This window comes from Hippocampus guttulatus, chromosome 17 (assembly GCF_054856545.1).
Source record: "Hippocampus guttulatus isolate MCC_2025c chromosome 17, RoL_Hgut_1.0, whole genome shotgun sequence".
NCBI lineage: Eukaryota > Metazoa > Chordata > Actinopteri > Syngnathiformes > Syngnathidae > Hippocampus > Hippocampus guttulatus.
In genome coordinates, this window is record NC_141277.1 from 4608087 (window position 1) to 4621633 (window position 13547).

Here is a 13547-nt window from a genome sequence, read left to right on the forward strand (position 1 = left end):
TCCATAAAATAAATGCTTCCAGGTTACCGCGGGTCCCGGAGAAGCCAGGTCGCCCAGCGTTTGCTGCCACTCATCTGATCTCAATTACCAGGCCCCGCCAGGTCACAGGCCTGCGCTGGATGCACACCGGAGAAGACAAGCAAGCAAGTGTGCCTTTCTCTTTTGCTTCCAATTGACACATCGCCACCCCGGCGTGAACCTTCCACCTCTTACGTTTTTCTTGACTGCGGCTAGTATTGGGACACACACGTTACGCTTAACAGCGGTTCTCCCCAAAAAAAGTGAGGACCCCCGAGAGGGCTGGGGGGCGGGGGGTAATAATTAGAGTTTGTCTCAAAGGTAGAAATACGCCCCTGTCCACCACATGCACATATTGCAAAGAGATTTTGCTTATTCGTGCATACCAATGACCCAAAAGTGTTCATTTGATCAAATTCCCCTTCCTGAAATTGGAGTCCTGAAAATCCTTTTTTAAGGGTTATTGAACCGCTGAATTAAAATTAACCTACGTTGAAATCGCGAACCCAATGTCCAAAAGGGACAGAAACAATCACACATTATTTATCGACATTTCCAATGAAAGAAGCACTTTGTTTTGGTTGCAAATAAAAAAAAAACGGCTTGGGACCTAATTGGATTTCACCACTCACCCGGACTGGGATTTGAAGTCCGATCCTTGTGTCCAAAGTCAGTAACGTTACCCACTAATTCACCCCCCCCCCCCCCCCCCCAAATATCCAATATCCATTCTTCAACCCAGCCTGCTGGGTCAAATAACCCAACCTTGGGTAAAAGTAACTCAATCTGCTCAAAACCCGCTTCATACATGTATGTATGTATGTACACACACACACAAAACACACGCGCGCGCGCGCGCGCACACACACGTACGTACTGTATCAGCGTCTGCCTGCCTTTTGGTGTAAACTCCGTGTGCATTTACATCTCTACATCATCATAGGATAATTGCTTCCTCATGCTTCCCTTTCTTCCCCCCGTGAATATTAATTACCAGAAGATGAAACCGACCCCTTTGGTCTGCAAGGTTGAGGTCAAAAGAGGAAAGAGGGGGCTGTGTGTGTGTGTGTGTGTGTGTGCGTGCGTGTGTGCGTGCGTGTGTGTGTGCGTGCGTGTGCGTGTGTGTGTGTGTGTGAGAATGCGGGGGGGAAAAACTGCATTCGTTTGAAGGGGAAAACTTGAGGCAATTAATTTGAGATACAAATAGCTTATTTATCTAATTGAACTTTTTGGAGGGGTTTGATGTATTTTTGATGTTGCTTTTTTAAACAGCCCTGCTCCTGCTACGGAATGTATCCAAATCTGCATTTCATATTTTCAAATGGTCTCCACTTGAGTGAACCCAATTCATGATCTTCGTTGTAAATCGAGAAAACCGTATGCAGGTCGTGTTGGATTTGTATGGGCGGGTGAATGGCGCCATCTAGTGACTTTGTGGAGACTGCAGGCAAGAAGGAAAACTCAAAAGACTTACCGGTACTTACTTGATGGAGGCCTCCCATAGGGATCACCAACCCTTTTAGTAACAGTGATAAACATCAATCATTCACAGTGACTGATGTTTATCTTTCCATCAATCCTTTCTCACAAGAATGATGGACACTGATTTGACAATGTAAGAAGCAGACTTTTTATTTCCATAAATCTCCACAAGTGATTCCATTTTCAAGTGATCCCGTTCACAATGTCCCATCACTGGTCGGGGGGGGGGCTTTTTCAAGGACAACGTGTACTTTTACAAATACACCATTATGAATACGCCGCTGCATGCAGGAATCTGATAAGCGCCATATAAAAAAGAAAAAAACGGTATGTCCTCTAAAAAGCATTTTGTTGAAGATATCACGCGGTTCTATCAAGATTTGTATTTTTCATGATTCTAGAATCATTATAATATTGTGCTTGTGAAGTCAGGGGATTTTGACTTTTTTTTTCAGAGAAAATTTTGAATCCTTTAAAAGACAGCCAAAGAAAATCTCCCTCGGATCTTCATTCCCGCTCTTGTAATTCGATACACGCATGTGAAGACGAATGAACTGCAACAATGTATGTTAAAAATTCCCGTCGCTAGTATTGACCTGTCATCGTAAACAGGAACTCGAGCCTACGACAAAAGGCCATTGAAAGTACAGTACATGCTCGGAATGCCCCTCAAAAAGCTCGTTTCGGTTCTCTTCCTACTTTTAGTCTATGATTTCCTCGAAGAGTGAACAATGACGAGGCAATAAAGTCGGCATCTTTTCCAACGCAATGGGATTTTATCTTAATTAGCAGTTTCGGTGATCGTTATCATTTGAGTCATTAAGCCACTTTGCTTTCAGTTGCATTATTATTGACTCAATTGGTTCAAAAAGACCATTTGAGCTATTCCACATCGGAGATTCCTCTGGATGAATGATGCAACACAAAATACTAATCATAAAAAAATGGAAGTGTCATTATTATATCAATCAGTGCGATCAAGTTTGTCTTTATAAACTTTGAAACTCTGCTGAAATGTCACAAGACCTAAGATGCTCATCTTCCCACTGCCTCGGATCCATCGAGGAAGGCCGTTTCTCCGATGCCCGGCAGTAAAACGCTTCTCAAGCGGACACTCCCTGGAAACGAGCACAAGATCCTTTTTGTTCATGATGACCAGAAAAATCTGTTGCATTTTATGAATTGGACTAAGCAATTCCAGCATGCGGGTAGTTCCACGTGCCGATCTGGTTTTGGCTTCAGAGGACCTTCCAAAAACGTTGCCTGTTGGTGCACCTGGCAATCTGAAGACAGCCAAAGAAAAGCTCCCTCAGATCTTCATTCCCGCTCTTGTAATTAGATACACGCATGTGAAGACTAATGAACTGCAACACTGTGCTTTGTGGGATGGAAGTAGTCTTTTCCCAGCCAATCCCTGTGCCATCTGTCATTTACATCAAAATCAGGCCGGTCGGGACACAGTATATTACAGGCTCCCCCTTTGCAAATTATGTTGCCGGAAATGACCTAGGAGCTGCTTAGATAGGCCGGGAATCTGCTGAGTTCCTTCCCACAACGGCGCAAACACCCTCTCCCATTTGCGCTAGTCTCGCAGGATGCCAAAAGAAAGAAAGCTACACTCATGCGCAGAGTTAAACCACACTTTGCACTAAAATTCGGGTGTGCATGAAAATAGGGCCCCAGGTGTCAAAATCTGGCCTGCCACATCATTTTTATAGCTCCCAAAATTTCGATTTTCATATGAAATAAATTAAAGTCTTCAGATTGTGCTTTTTTTTTTTTTTTAAACCAACCCCCTTTTTGACAGTGACTCCAAGACCTATGATCCTTTGACATGCCGATCCACTTTCTTGTTAACCGCATCCACACAAATATATGTGGTTAGTGAAACGCTTGATTAAATGAGATGAAGGTCATAGCTTTGAAGTTTCTGGTGTTGCATCAGCAAAAAGCTCCACCTTAAAGGTCGGTCTTCAAAAAAAAAAGCAACATCATCATGACTTTGACGTTGCTTTTTGACACAGTTGATAGACAAATAGAGACGGTTTATTTTTCATTACCTTTTCTGCGTAGTTGAATTAGCACTATAATGAGGCCGATCAGTGCTATTCCAATACATATGCCAAATGCAGTCTGGGTTACATTTGCATTGTTTGTGTGTTCCTTCTGTAGCTGTGTTTCATCTATTTAAAAAAAAACAAAAATAAAAACAGTTGTGGTTGATTTTGTCAGGAGATGATTTTTCATGTGATTGGTCACAAATTAGGAAACAAACCAACATATGATAGACACATTGTCAGGGGTTTCACTTCCCCATTCAAGTTTGAAAACAATGCTGATTCATGACTCGGGTGACAATTTGGAAATTCTGCGGAATCTCCAGAAATCAGGTATTTACGTTGTTGAGACTATAGAGTCCTGTCATATCAGTTACGCCAACTATTCTTTTCTGTTATTTACGAGAATGGCTTTTGTGAAAACGTTTTACAACAACTTTGAATCGAATGCGCATCACATGTCGCAAAAGTGGAAACACGTGCATGGTAAATCCCGCTCACCTGGGATGAGAAAAGTCGCAGAGGAGCCGTTACTGTGAAAACTACACGTGTAGTTGTTTTTCTGCGATGATCCCACCCGTACCTGAGTGGTGATTCTGAAAAGGTGGTCCGCAGTTGTCACAACGGCAGTGCTGGCATTGAGCTTTTGACCGTGAGCGTCCTCCCAGGCCACCGTGGACACCGGGTAGCCCTCGGATTGGCAGCTTAACACGAGCTCGCCTCCAGCCGACGACTTGGAAATGCTTTTTGTGACCGTTTTATAAGGTGCTGCGAGGAGGAGATAAAGCACACAATGCCCGTTCAACCATTAAATGTGAAATTAAACACGCAAACAAATCTTTGGCCATACACCACGCTCACATCATCCTCCACAGGTGCCAGGCACCCCACAATCATGTCAAATCCAAAAGGTAAGCAGAGCTGCATTTTTTTTTTGTATAGCAAAGATTGAAGTTAGCGTCTGCTAAATGGCACATAGTTAATTACTCGAGATATGTTTGCCTCTGGGAGTGAAAATGTTTTTATTGTCTTTTTTTATTTATTTTTTGCCACACTATATATTTGTATACAACGCGTCCTTGCCAGTTCTGCACCGTAGCTACAATCTAGCTCCTGACCCTGCGTGGCCTTATTTTTTGCACAATTGCCGTACTGGTACGAAAGCCGTGTGTCAAGAAGTGTTCTTTACCAGTGACAGATAAATTAATGTCCTTGAAGTCAGCCCCGTTCCTTGTCCGCACTACGCACTGGTAGTTTCCCGTGTCGTTGATGCGAAGCCTGGACACCTGTAACAGTAAGTACAGTAAAACACACACATTCAGTTCCACTGTTGTTGTGTTGTCTGTTCGTGGTGTGGACTCATATTGGTACTTCAGTACATTGCATAATAGAGAAATTTGGGTCTGCAAGATCCTGACCTGCAGCCTGACCCAGCCGTCCTTAATCCCATCCATGAGGACCCTGGCGCGACCCCTGAAGTCCGGATGCTGGAAGGACATTTGCTCCTGCCCGTGATCCAGGCGGTACACCTCCCGAAAGCGAGCCCCTGAGATCCAGTACCAGGCCATCGTCAAATCGTCATAGGGATGCGGTGACAAAGGGTGGAAGCGGCAGCCCATCATTACGTCTCCTCCCAATTCGCCTCTGTATGAGGCTTGTTCACTAGTCGTGGTTAGCGGGACTGCTGGAGAGGAGGCGAAAGGAAAGATTCCAAAGGACTGCTGTGGATTAAAAGTGTTTTTTTTAAATGTGCTTTCTGTCCATTTCAAATACCTTGGAGACAGGGCTGAAACACCAATTGCAAAATAAATACTTTGGTCCAGTTCATTTAGAGCTGTGGGACAAAGACAAGCGAGCAAGAGTCAGATGACTTTTTTTTTAGGGGGGATTCCTATCACTTCATCTCTTCCTCAATTTGGGAAATTTTAAACTCCTTCATATATTAATTTAATACCCCAGATTTTTTTTAATCCAATAAAAAAGTATTTATCGCAGCTTTACCGTAAAAGCAAATGTTAAGTGACTTTGATTTTTGGGAAATTCATGTAAATTTAAAATAGCCTACATAACTCGGACATTCAGGCTGTTCAATGGCCAGTGATGATTTGCCAATTCAGGTCATTCAAAGAGAAGAAATGAACAAACAAGAATTCCTGTCAGATCTTTTTTCAAATTAAAAAGAACAACATTGGTCACTCTAAATTGTCCCTAGGTGTGGGTGTGGGCGTGCATGGTTATTCGTCTCTGTGTGCCCTGCGATTGGCTGGCAACCAATTCGGGGTGTCCCCTGTCTACTGCCCGAAGACCGCTGGGATAGGCTCCAGCGACCCTCGTGAGGATAAAGCGGTTCGGAAGATGAATGAATTTTGAAACAAATTACGATCCATCCATCCATTTTCCAATCCCAGCTGTCTTCGGACAGTCGGCGGGGGACACCGGAACCAGATGCCAGCCAATCGCAGGGCAACAAATTACTCTTCAATTTGATATCCAAACTACAACTTAATTTACTTCAAATTCTGATTAAAAATAAAACAAGAAATAAATAAACGGGGTTTCTCTTCAACAATTATTCAGTCTCCTACCTTGTGTGTGAACTTGAGTCTTCTCTCCCTTCAAGTTTCGAGCGCAGTATTTTGTTTCCACCACGCCCATTGTTCCTGTGACGTCACAGCAAAGCTATATATAGGCCAGGCACTGGTCATATACTGGAATAAATTAATATAAAATAATATACAGCACAAATAAATATAAAATAAAGTCTTTTGCGTGTGTGTGTGTTTGTGAGTGTGTGTGTGTGTGTTTATTAGTTTATTTATATTTTTGCGGAAATTACCGATCTGTTTTACTTTGAAAAGACAAATCAGAAGTGCATTTTCGGTGTACTCTTTGAACTTGACAACTATTCAATAATTACGCGTAATGACGTATTGAGGAAATCCTTGACACCAGTCACCTTGCTCGGGAATTCGGGTACGTACATGTATACAGGTATTTTTTTTTACAGCTATTTCATTTCATGGCCAAAATAGCAGCTGTTTTGAGGCAATTCGTGCTTTCTTAATTGCTTTTCAAAATATTAGCCGTACGGCTAGCCGTGACCAACTCGGAAGTTAAACATATCAAATTGAACCTTTTAGGTGGAAAAAAAAGAGTCAAGGTCAGATAACAAAGTGTCGAGACAGAAGAGTCAAACAGTGTTACTTCCTAGGTATAAAAGAGTCAGTTATAAAATTCTTAGAGTAAATGCATTAAATGAAAAGATAACGTGATGTTTGTGCAATCATTTTCTGTTTCTCTTTTATTTTGGATTTCTAGCAGCTCAGTGGTAACCATCGCCACCATGGGTTTTCTTCTCTCGAAGTCCATGGATGCAAACTTGAAAAAGCAGCAAGAGTTCATGCTACACAACTCCAGGCTACAGGTGAGTCAGGTTACTATGGCGATTTAAACACACGGAACCAGTTGTGCCAGTCAAGCAACCTCCAACAAATCTTCAACAGATTATTTTTTCCCCATGCTCAGTGCCAAAATAAAGCGGTCAAATTTAATATGATTTTGTAAATTTCCAGGAAAATATTTGTCTCCAAGACTATTACCACTCTTTTCATTTTCTCAAACAATGTTTCCCAACCTTTATTGAGCCAAGACACATTTTTGAAAATTCTCCCGTCGCAACACCAAATGAAAACATCACAATAAGTTGTCCTAACAGATTGCCTGTGGATTCGAGAACAATAGATACATCTGATGATGCCCATGTTTGCTTCAGCTCACAATAGTTTAGCCAAACTAGAACGAAACACAGCATCAAAACAAGCGCAGTCCATAACAACTCGGCAGAACTTCGCTAAACCTACATGTAAATATGACAACCAATATCTGCTATATTTATGGTTTTATGAAGTTGTATTGACTGTAATTGAATCTTCTGCCTTCTAGTGGGGAAGGACATTGAATTGTTCTGCCTGTCGTTGTATATCACTGGAATAAATACCATACATTTGCGATTCTGATCAAGGAGGAGAAATTGGTTCATTTCACGCAGCACACCTCATAATCTCTCATAGCTACTAGTTTGGGTATTCCCTGACTCAGCAGAAATCTAGTTACAGTGTCTGATGTGACTGTTTAAATGCGTCATCATCATCATCATTATCATTCCTTTTGCCAAGCAGGGATAACGTGTGACGTTGATGAAGTTATTTTTACTTCCAGACCCGTCTCCCATTGACTCTGCCCCAGTTTATTTAATTTATTTTTTTGGGAATGTGTTGCTGCCATAAAATCCAAAGTTTAAACATGAAATATCTTGCCTTTATAGTGAATTTAATTAAATATAGGTTGAAATGATTTGCAATTCATTGTATTCTGTGTTTATTGATGGTTCGTCCCAACTTCACTGGAATCAGTATTGTTGTCGCTCTGCGTGTTTTTGCTAATTGACAGTGACATATGGAAACTGATTTACGTTATCTAAAAAAAAAAGGCCACTGTTTGTTTTGACTTTCAAGTTCCTCTGAGTCGGCTTAATTCCACGGGTAGTGGAATTCAGTTGATTCAGGGCTAAATTTAACTTGTTTTTTTTTCCAGTCTTACACTTGCGTCACAGTTAATCATTGCCACGTGTGACTGAAAACAAAAAGTTAAAAAAAAAGTAATTTTTGTGTTTCCATTGTCCATTGACAAAGACATATGCCTTGAGTTGATTTTAGCTTTTTTTTTTAAATATATAAATGGATCGAACCCATTTCCTTTTGTGCAGCCACTTAACATAATTATTGATGGCTCCAAGCTGCATCGCAGGTGTGTCACACCGGCACACCTGAGCACTAAACCAGATTGTTTTGTTATTTGTACTGTACCTTCATTTACCGCTGCTCAGCCCAGCTGTACACACATGAGATTAAGACGAATCTCTTTTTTTTTCGAGAATGCTGAACCTGCGGCCGTGAGGACCTCGAATCGGAGATTCTCATTTGCGGATAGTTTCATTTCTCGGATGCCGATGTACTGAATCATGAATCTATGGTGGGAGGAGTGGGGAGGGTGCAGCTGGCCAACGAGCATCGATCAAAATATTTGATGGTGTTGGTTGATACTCTGACTCACTTTTACCAAAGAGAGATGACGCGTTTCAAGTTTTGTTATTTTTAGATGGCAACGAGCTATTTATAAATCTTATCGGTGTCAAAAACTGAGGATAAACGGATCAGGAAATGGATGGGTGGATGCAATGGATGGAATTCCACACACAAAGGGAATCGCTAAAGAATGCGATCAACAGCAGCGATTGCCATCACCATAGAATGCGCGCAAACATCACGTAGGATACTCCATCGAAACACTTTGGTTGGCATTTGAAAGCCCACATGTGAATAATTGGTGATTAAGTGAACATTTGCTGCCCCGCAGAGGATCGGACTTCTTGAAATTAGTTTTAAAAAGAACAACATGGCTTGATTGCGTTAATGATCTCAAGTACATTCATTGTGTATTAATTCACCTCTGACGTAATTGCGGGGGGAGCGTTCTGATTTCGGGCAATTGTTTTTGCACGGTCAAGCCATGGTAGTCCGCATGGGGTCACGGTAGGAGGCCAGTACTGTTAAGGACAATGGCTCCATCAGTTGGTTCCACAGAGAAACTGCCCTCTTTAGAAGAAACATTATTTGTCCCCTATACACACACACACACACAAACACATAAAAGTGAGTCCACTGGTATATCCACTCTGTTGCTCATATTCCGTGTATGTTTTTTACAGCTGGAGCGTCAGATGATGATGCAGAACCAGATGAGGGAGCGACAGATGGCCATGCAGATTGCCTGGTCAAGGGAGTTCATCAAGTACTTCGGCACATTCTTCGTGGTGGCCTCCACCGGCTTAACCGTGGGGTGAGTTTCACACCTCGTCGAGACTCGGTGCGGTTTTTGGGGCGTGAGTGCATTTTCACAGCTTTAACCTTTTTGTCCAGTGGCCTTTTGCCGCCATAGCGACCGGACAGTCCCGAAATGTCATTTTATACGACTGACTAGCTTTTCTCACCAATAGCAGCAGCCAGTCTGGCAATGCACAAATCATATGCAGTGTGTCAAGTTTTAACCCTTTCATGCACGCGCTAACCTGATAACATGATAAGTTGTTCAAAAAAGGGGTACTTTTGCCCATTCATCAAGGTGAACATAGTCAAATGTGTTTTTCTTCTCCAGTGCCTTAAAAAGAAAGAAACCAGCCATGTTGGCCCCGATCTTGCCACTCAGCTTCATCTTAGCCTATCAAATGGACAACGCCTATGGGACACTTATTCACCGAATTCGAGGTAAGGGCAGTCAAGTCGATCATCCCCTCTGTTTGAGTGAAGTTGAAAAGTGTTGAGTTCATTTCGTGCGCGCTCACCAAACTTTGAGAAGAATTCCTTGGTGGGCTCGGCTCTGTGCCCTGAGGAACAGTACATTGAAATGTTCAATAGTCCCAAATGTTATGTCAAAAAAACCCCAAAATACAATGAAATACAACCATCCAGAGGAAAAATACCATTAGAAAAACTATAGGTGTATAAAAGTCCCCCAAAAATAGGCAACAGGTGACAATAGTGCTCTGTATAATTGTTGTTTAAAAAAGGGTCCAAAATAGGAGAAGATGAACGTCTGTAGCCCAAAACACTTGCATTCTGCTTTCCCATTGCTTTTTAGGGGAGGCCGAGGGTATCATGGTGTCTGAAAATGACCGTCTGGACTTGCCTCATGGGATGCCAACCTTCGATAGCATAGAGAAGGCCCGACGCGCTAAAAGCAACCTGGCCTCTTTCTTGGAAAGATAACAATGTTATCTTCCCGAAAGACGCTTCCAACGGTAAAACCGTCCATTTGCGCTTGTCAGACTGTTACCTGCTGCTCGCGGTGGGGAAAAGACGAATGCCTTTGAATGTTCTTGGGTCATGTGATACTGTATACGGAATGTTACTTTTTTGTAAGCGGCAGTAGAATTCAACGGCTAAAGATTTGCACCAAATATAACCCATATACGAAACTTGATCCCGTATTGAGGATTAATCGGGCATCAATTTCAAACCTGCTCAGTGTCGATCAACTTCATTAAAGGTGCCTTCGCTGCACATTTTTTATTCATACTCACGAGACTGCCCCTGCTATTTTTTTTTTTCAAATACTGTACATGGGTGCATCTGAATGAATTAGAACGTGGTTGGAACGCTAAACGTATTTCAGTTGTGCAATGGAAACAGTGTCACTCGTACATAAATTCACTGAACATAGTAAAATATATCATGACTATTTAAAAATTTTTATGAGAACTCGCAGCTAAAGAAAATCCCAGATTCGTCAACTCAAAAAATTTGAATATTAGGTAACAATCTATTTTTTTTTTAAATGGTCGAAATTGTCTTTCTGAAAAGCACTTTATCTGTTTCATCATGGGATTCAATTTTTCACTTGAACTACTGCATAAAATGGGAACTTTTCTATCATATTCTGATGAATTGAGATGAGCCTCGAGTCATCACACCAGACTCACTTATTTTGCATCAACATGCGGAAATAAAGTAGAAATAATTATTGTTCAAATTCTACCGAAAATAACTGTCTGGTCAGTCAAGACTTGGATGTTTACACGATCAACAATTGAAGGTGACGTTGCCAAGTGTGGCTCCCAGTTTTCCGTGTGACCTCAGCGCTGACGTGGAGGCGAGGCCCAATGCGAAGGAGTCGACACCAATGCCGCTTTCAACGCAAGAGTCCACCACGCACGCTTGTAATATTGCCACGCGAAGAAATCAACCTCAGCGCGTCATTGCCGTCGGTCAAAATGACGCACGCGCGTGTGTGTGTGTGTGACGGAGAGAGAAAGAGAGGGGGAGTCTGGAGCGACTCCACAAAGTTAAGCAGACAACTATAAAAGATGTGGTCTCCCCCAAAGAAAACCACTCGAGTTCCATTAAGCCAGAGGACTTTTTTTTTTAATGGAAGCCAATTAGCTGCATTGACAGCTGATTGTTGAGAAGCATGTTTTTGAGAGTCGCCATATGCGTGTTGCTGTCGGCGCTGGTCGTGTACGGCGACGCGCAGCCTCAAACCATCAGCAGAGCGCTCCTGCCCAGGGAGTACGGAGTCAAGCTATGCGGCAGGGAGTTCATACGAGCCGTTATTTTCACCTGCGGAGGCTCCCGCTGGAAGCGACTCATCGACGCAGACTATGGTGAGCGGACCTTTTGTTGTTCATGTAAGATTGTGATGTGAAAAGAGGATTATTGATCATCAGTGAAAAGGAAGGAATCAGCATTAAAACACTTTATGGCGCTGGATGGCAATGGCGGTCCAATGCACTTGCCAATTAAATCTACATACTGTATACCGCTTGATCCAATCTGAATTGAAAACGTTTTAAATACCTGTCGTTGTTTTTGTACTCTGAAGTAAATATTTCCATGAACGGAATTGGAATTTAGCTTCAAATTCAAAATTAAAATTTGTATTGATTTTTTTTTTAACAATAGAAAAGAGATGACATAACAGTGCTTTTCATTGGCCAGAAAGGAAAAAAAAATCTCAATGTTTTCCAAGAAGCAATTCCATGACCTTTATCCAACACATGGGCCACCAGTTGAGAATCACTGCCCTACTTGATGTCGCGGTCATTTCTATTAGAAATAACCAGGTCTCAGGAAAACCTGTAAATCATGTAAAGTGTGCTGTTCATTTTTTTTCTCCATAAGACATTTGTTATGTTTTGAATTAATGCACTCTATATATGGATCTCGCCCAAATATCTATCTATCGATCCATGTGTCTAAAAATCGTGTTTTTTTAGATTTGTCCACCAGATAGCGCTTCCACATTACAAACATGCCGCAAAATATCATACAGCTCTGTCTTCTTGCAAATGTGCCTTTGCACTGAAATGTAAATATATCTTCTTCTGATTTTGATTTTTCATATTTCGATTCTTCATATTTCGTAATGACAATGAAATGCATCAAACGATGTGAATAACATGATATCTTTTTCCAGAATCCTTCTATCGGAGTCCCCACGGTGACGTCACAAAAAAGAGCGAGCAGCTCACGTCCCACACCCGCAACCTTCTTCCCCGGCGCACATCCTCCACCTCCTCCGAATTTTCTCCAACTTCCCTGGCGGACAGCTTGACCCTTCGCACTGCTTCAAGCAAAAGTGACGAGCACGACACGTCCAACGTTTTTGGTGCGCTGACTCAAGAACGGTGGCGGAGGCGGAGGCGCTTTTCTCAGGGTGTAGCGGGCGTTTGCTGCAGTGAAGGCTGTACGAAGTATGATATTGGAGGCTTATGTTGAAAGGGCCCCGCCGCGTCGCGTTGTCATGTACTGTAAATAGCTCATAAAAAAATTGTTTGGGGTGGGGAGGGGAATGCCATCTTAACATAAGAAAGATAAATAAATATATTCCGTAAAACAAGAGTTGCGTTTGTGTCCAGACTCAGAATCGTGTTTGACTGTACCTGTATAACAGATGGTGATCACTAGGGACTCGAAATGTCCATCCAATAAAAATAATCGCCTATGAGTTGATTTTTGCCTGTAGAGCCACCGATTTGCTGTTTCCGTGCAAATCAATGACTTTATTACTTTGGCACCATCTTGTAGCAAGAAACTATGTTAAAGTGGATTGAGGAGTTGGATTTAGCCCACCCACAATTGCCCCGCGACTGGCTAGTGAGCAATTCAGGATGTACCGGAGTTCTCCGTGAATTATGCTTTGCTGCCATCTTGTTGCTATTTTATAAACTGTCCCTATCTCCTGCCACTGCAACTAAAATAATCGGAACTTTTCCACCATATTCCTAAGTATTGGAAGACACTTTTTAATAACAAATGTATTATTAGACCATTGAGATTGTCTCAGAGACAAACCCAACATCACGAGGTGCTTTAATGTGGATTCTCCCCACAGCGTCTAACCAGACAAGGAGTCCAAAAGAAATTCACACACCGA

At 42.1% G+C, this 13547-nt stretch overlaps 3 protein-coding genes across 10 annotated transcripts; 2 read left to right on the forward strand and 1 right to left on the reverse strand.

The window, feature by feature from the left end:
* Positions 1-1624: 1624 nt before the first annotated feature.
* Positions 1625-6184, reverse strand: LOC147191617 (programmed cell death 1 ligand 1-like). Of its 7 annotated transcripts, none has more exons than XR_015103591.1 (6): positions 5331-5886; positions 4976-5241; positions 4747-4843; positions 4141-4325; positions 3561-3683; positions 1625-2618 (listed from the first exon to the last, which is right to left on the reverse strand). XR_015103591.1 is itself a non-coding variant. In XM_086135900.1 (6 exons), exons 2-6 carry the CDS (start codon positions 5177-5179, stop codon positions 2647-2649), a joined length of 828 nt encoding a protein of 275 aa, XP_085992026.1. In that variant the 5' UTR covers positions 5180-5278; positions 6143-6184; the 3' UTR covers positions 1625-2646. The 7 variants fall into 7 exon arrangements, 5 of the variants coding, with proteins under 5 accessions (XP_085992026.1, XP_085992025.1, XP_085992024.1 ...); XM_086135900.1 differs by lacking the exon at positions 5331-5886 and adding an exon at positions 6143-6184 and having other exon boundaries at positions 1625-2783; positions 4059-4325; positions 4976-5278; XM_086135899.1 differs by having other exon boundaries at positions 4059-4325; positions 5331-6081.
* Positions 6185-6426: 242 nt separating this feature from the next.
* plgrkt (plasminogen receptor, C-terminal lysine transmembrane protein) lies at positions 6427-10690 on the forward strand. Of its 2 annotated transcripts, none has more exons than XM_086135748.1 (5): positions 6427-6530; positions 6876-6981; positions 9325-9455; positions 9771-9880; positions 10254-10690. In XM_086135748.1, exons 2-5 carry the CDS (start codon positions 6901-6903, stop codon positions 10379-10381), a joined length of 450 nt encoding a protein of 149 aa, XP_085991874.1. In that variant the 5' UTR covers positions 6427-6530; positions 6876-6900; the 3' UTR covers positions 10382-10690. The 2 variants fall into 2 exon arrangements, with proteins under 2 accessions (XP_085991874.1, XP_085991875.1); XM_086135749.1 differs by lacking the exon at positions 6427-6530 and adding an exon at positions 6748-6768.
* A 162-nt stretch (positions 10691-10852) lies between these two features.
* Positions 10853-13269, forward strand: rln1 (relaxin 1). The gene is made up of 2 exons (XM_086135747.1): positions 10853-11775; positions 12588-13269. Exons 1-2 carry the CDS (start codon positions 11583-11585, stop codon positions 12887-12889), a joined length of 495 nt encoding a protein of 164 aa, XP_085991873.1. The 5' UTR covers positions 10853-11582; the 3' UTR covers positions 12890-13269.
* The last annotated feature ends 278 nt before the right edge of the window (positions 13270-13547 follow it).

Bases quoted from the DNA above. Each gene is read 5' to 3' on its own strand.
- plgrkt (XM_086135748.1), top strand. From the start codon at position 6,901: ATGGGTTTTCTTCTCTCGAAGTCCATGGATGCAAACTTGAAAAAGCAG. The intron at 6,982-9,324 runs GTGAGTCAGGTT...TGTTTTTTACAG, and splicing joins TACACAACTCCAGGCTACAG to CTGGAGCGTCAGATGATGAT. The intron at 9,881-10,253 runs GTAAGGGCAGTC...ATTGCTTTTTAG, and splicing joins ACTTATTCACCGAATTCGAG to GGGAGGCCGAGGGTATCATG.
- LOC147191617 (XM_086135898.1), bottom strand. From the start codon at position 5,385: ATGAACTGGACCAAAGTATTTATTTTGCAATTGGTGTTTCAGCCCTGT. The intron at 4,844-4,975 runs GTCAGGATCTTG...TTACTGTTACAG, and splicing joins ACGGCTGGGTCAGGCTGCAG to GTGTCCAGGCTTCGCATCAA. The intron at 2,784-3,560 runs GTAATGAAAAAT...GGCTGTCTTCAG, and splicing joins AATTCAACTACGCAGAAAAG to ATTGCCAGGTGCACCAACAG.
- rln1 (XM_086135747.1), top strand. From the start codon at position 11,583: ATGTTTTTGAGAGTCGCCATATGCGTGTTGCTGTCGGCGCTGGTCGTG. The intron at 11,776-12,587 runs GTGAGCGGACCT...ATCTTTTTCCAG, and splicing joins ACTCATCGACGCAGACTATG to AATCCTTCTATCGGAGTCCC.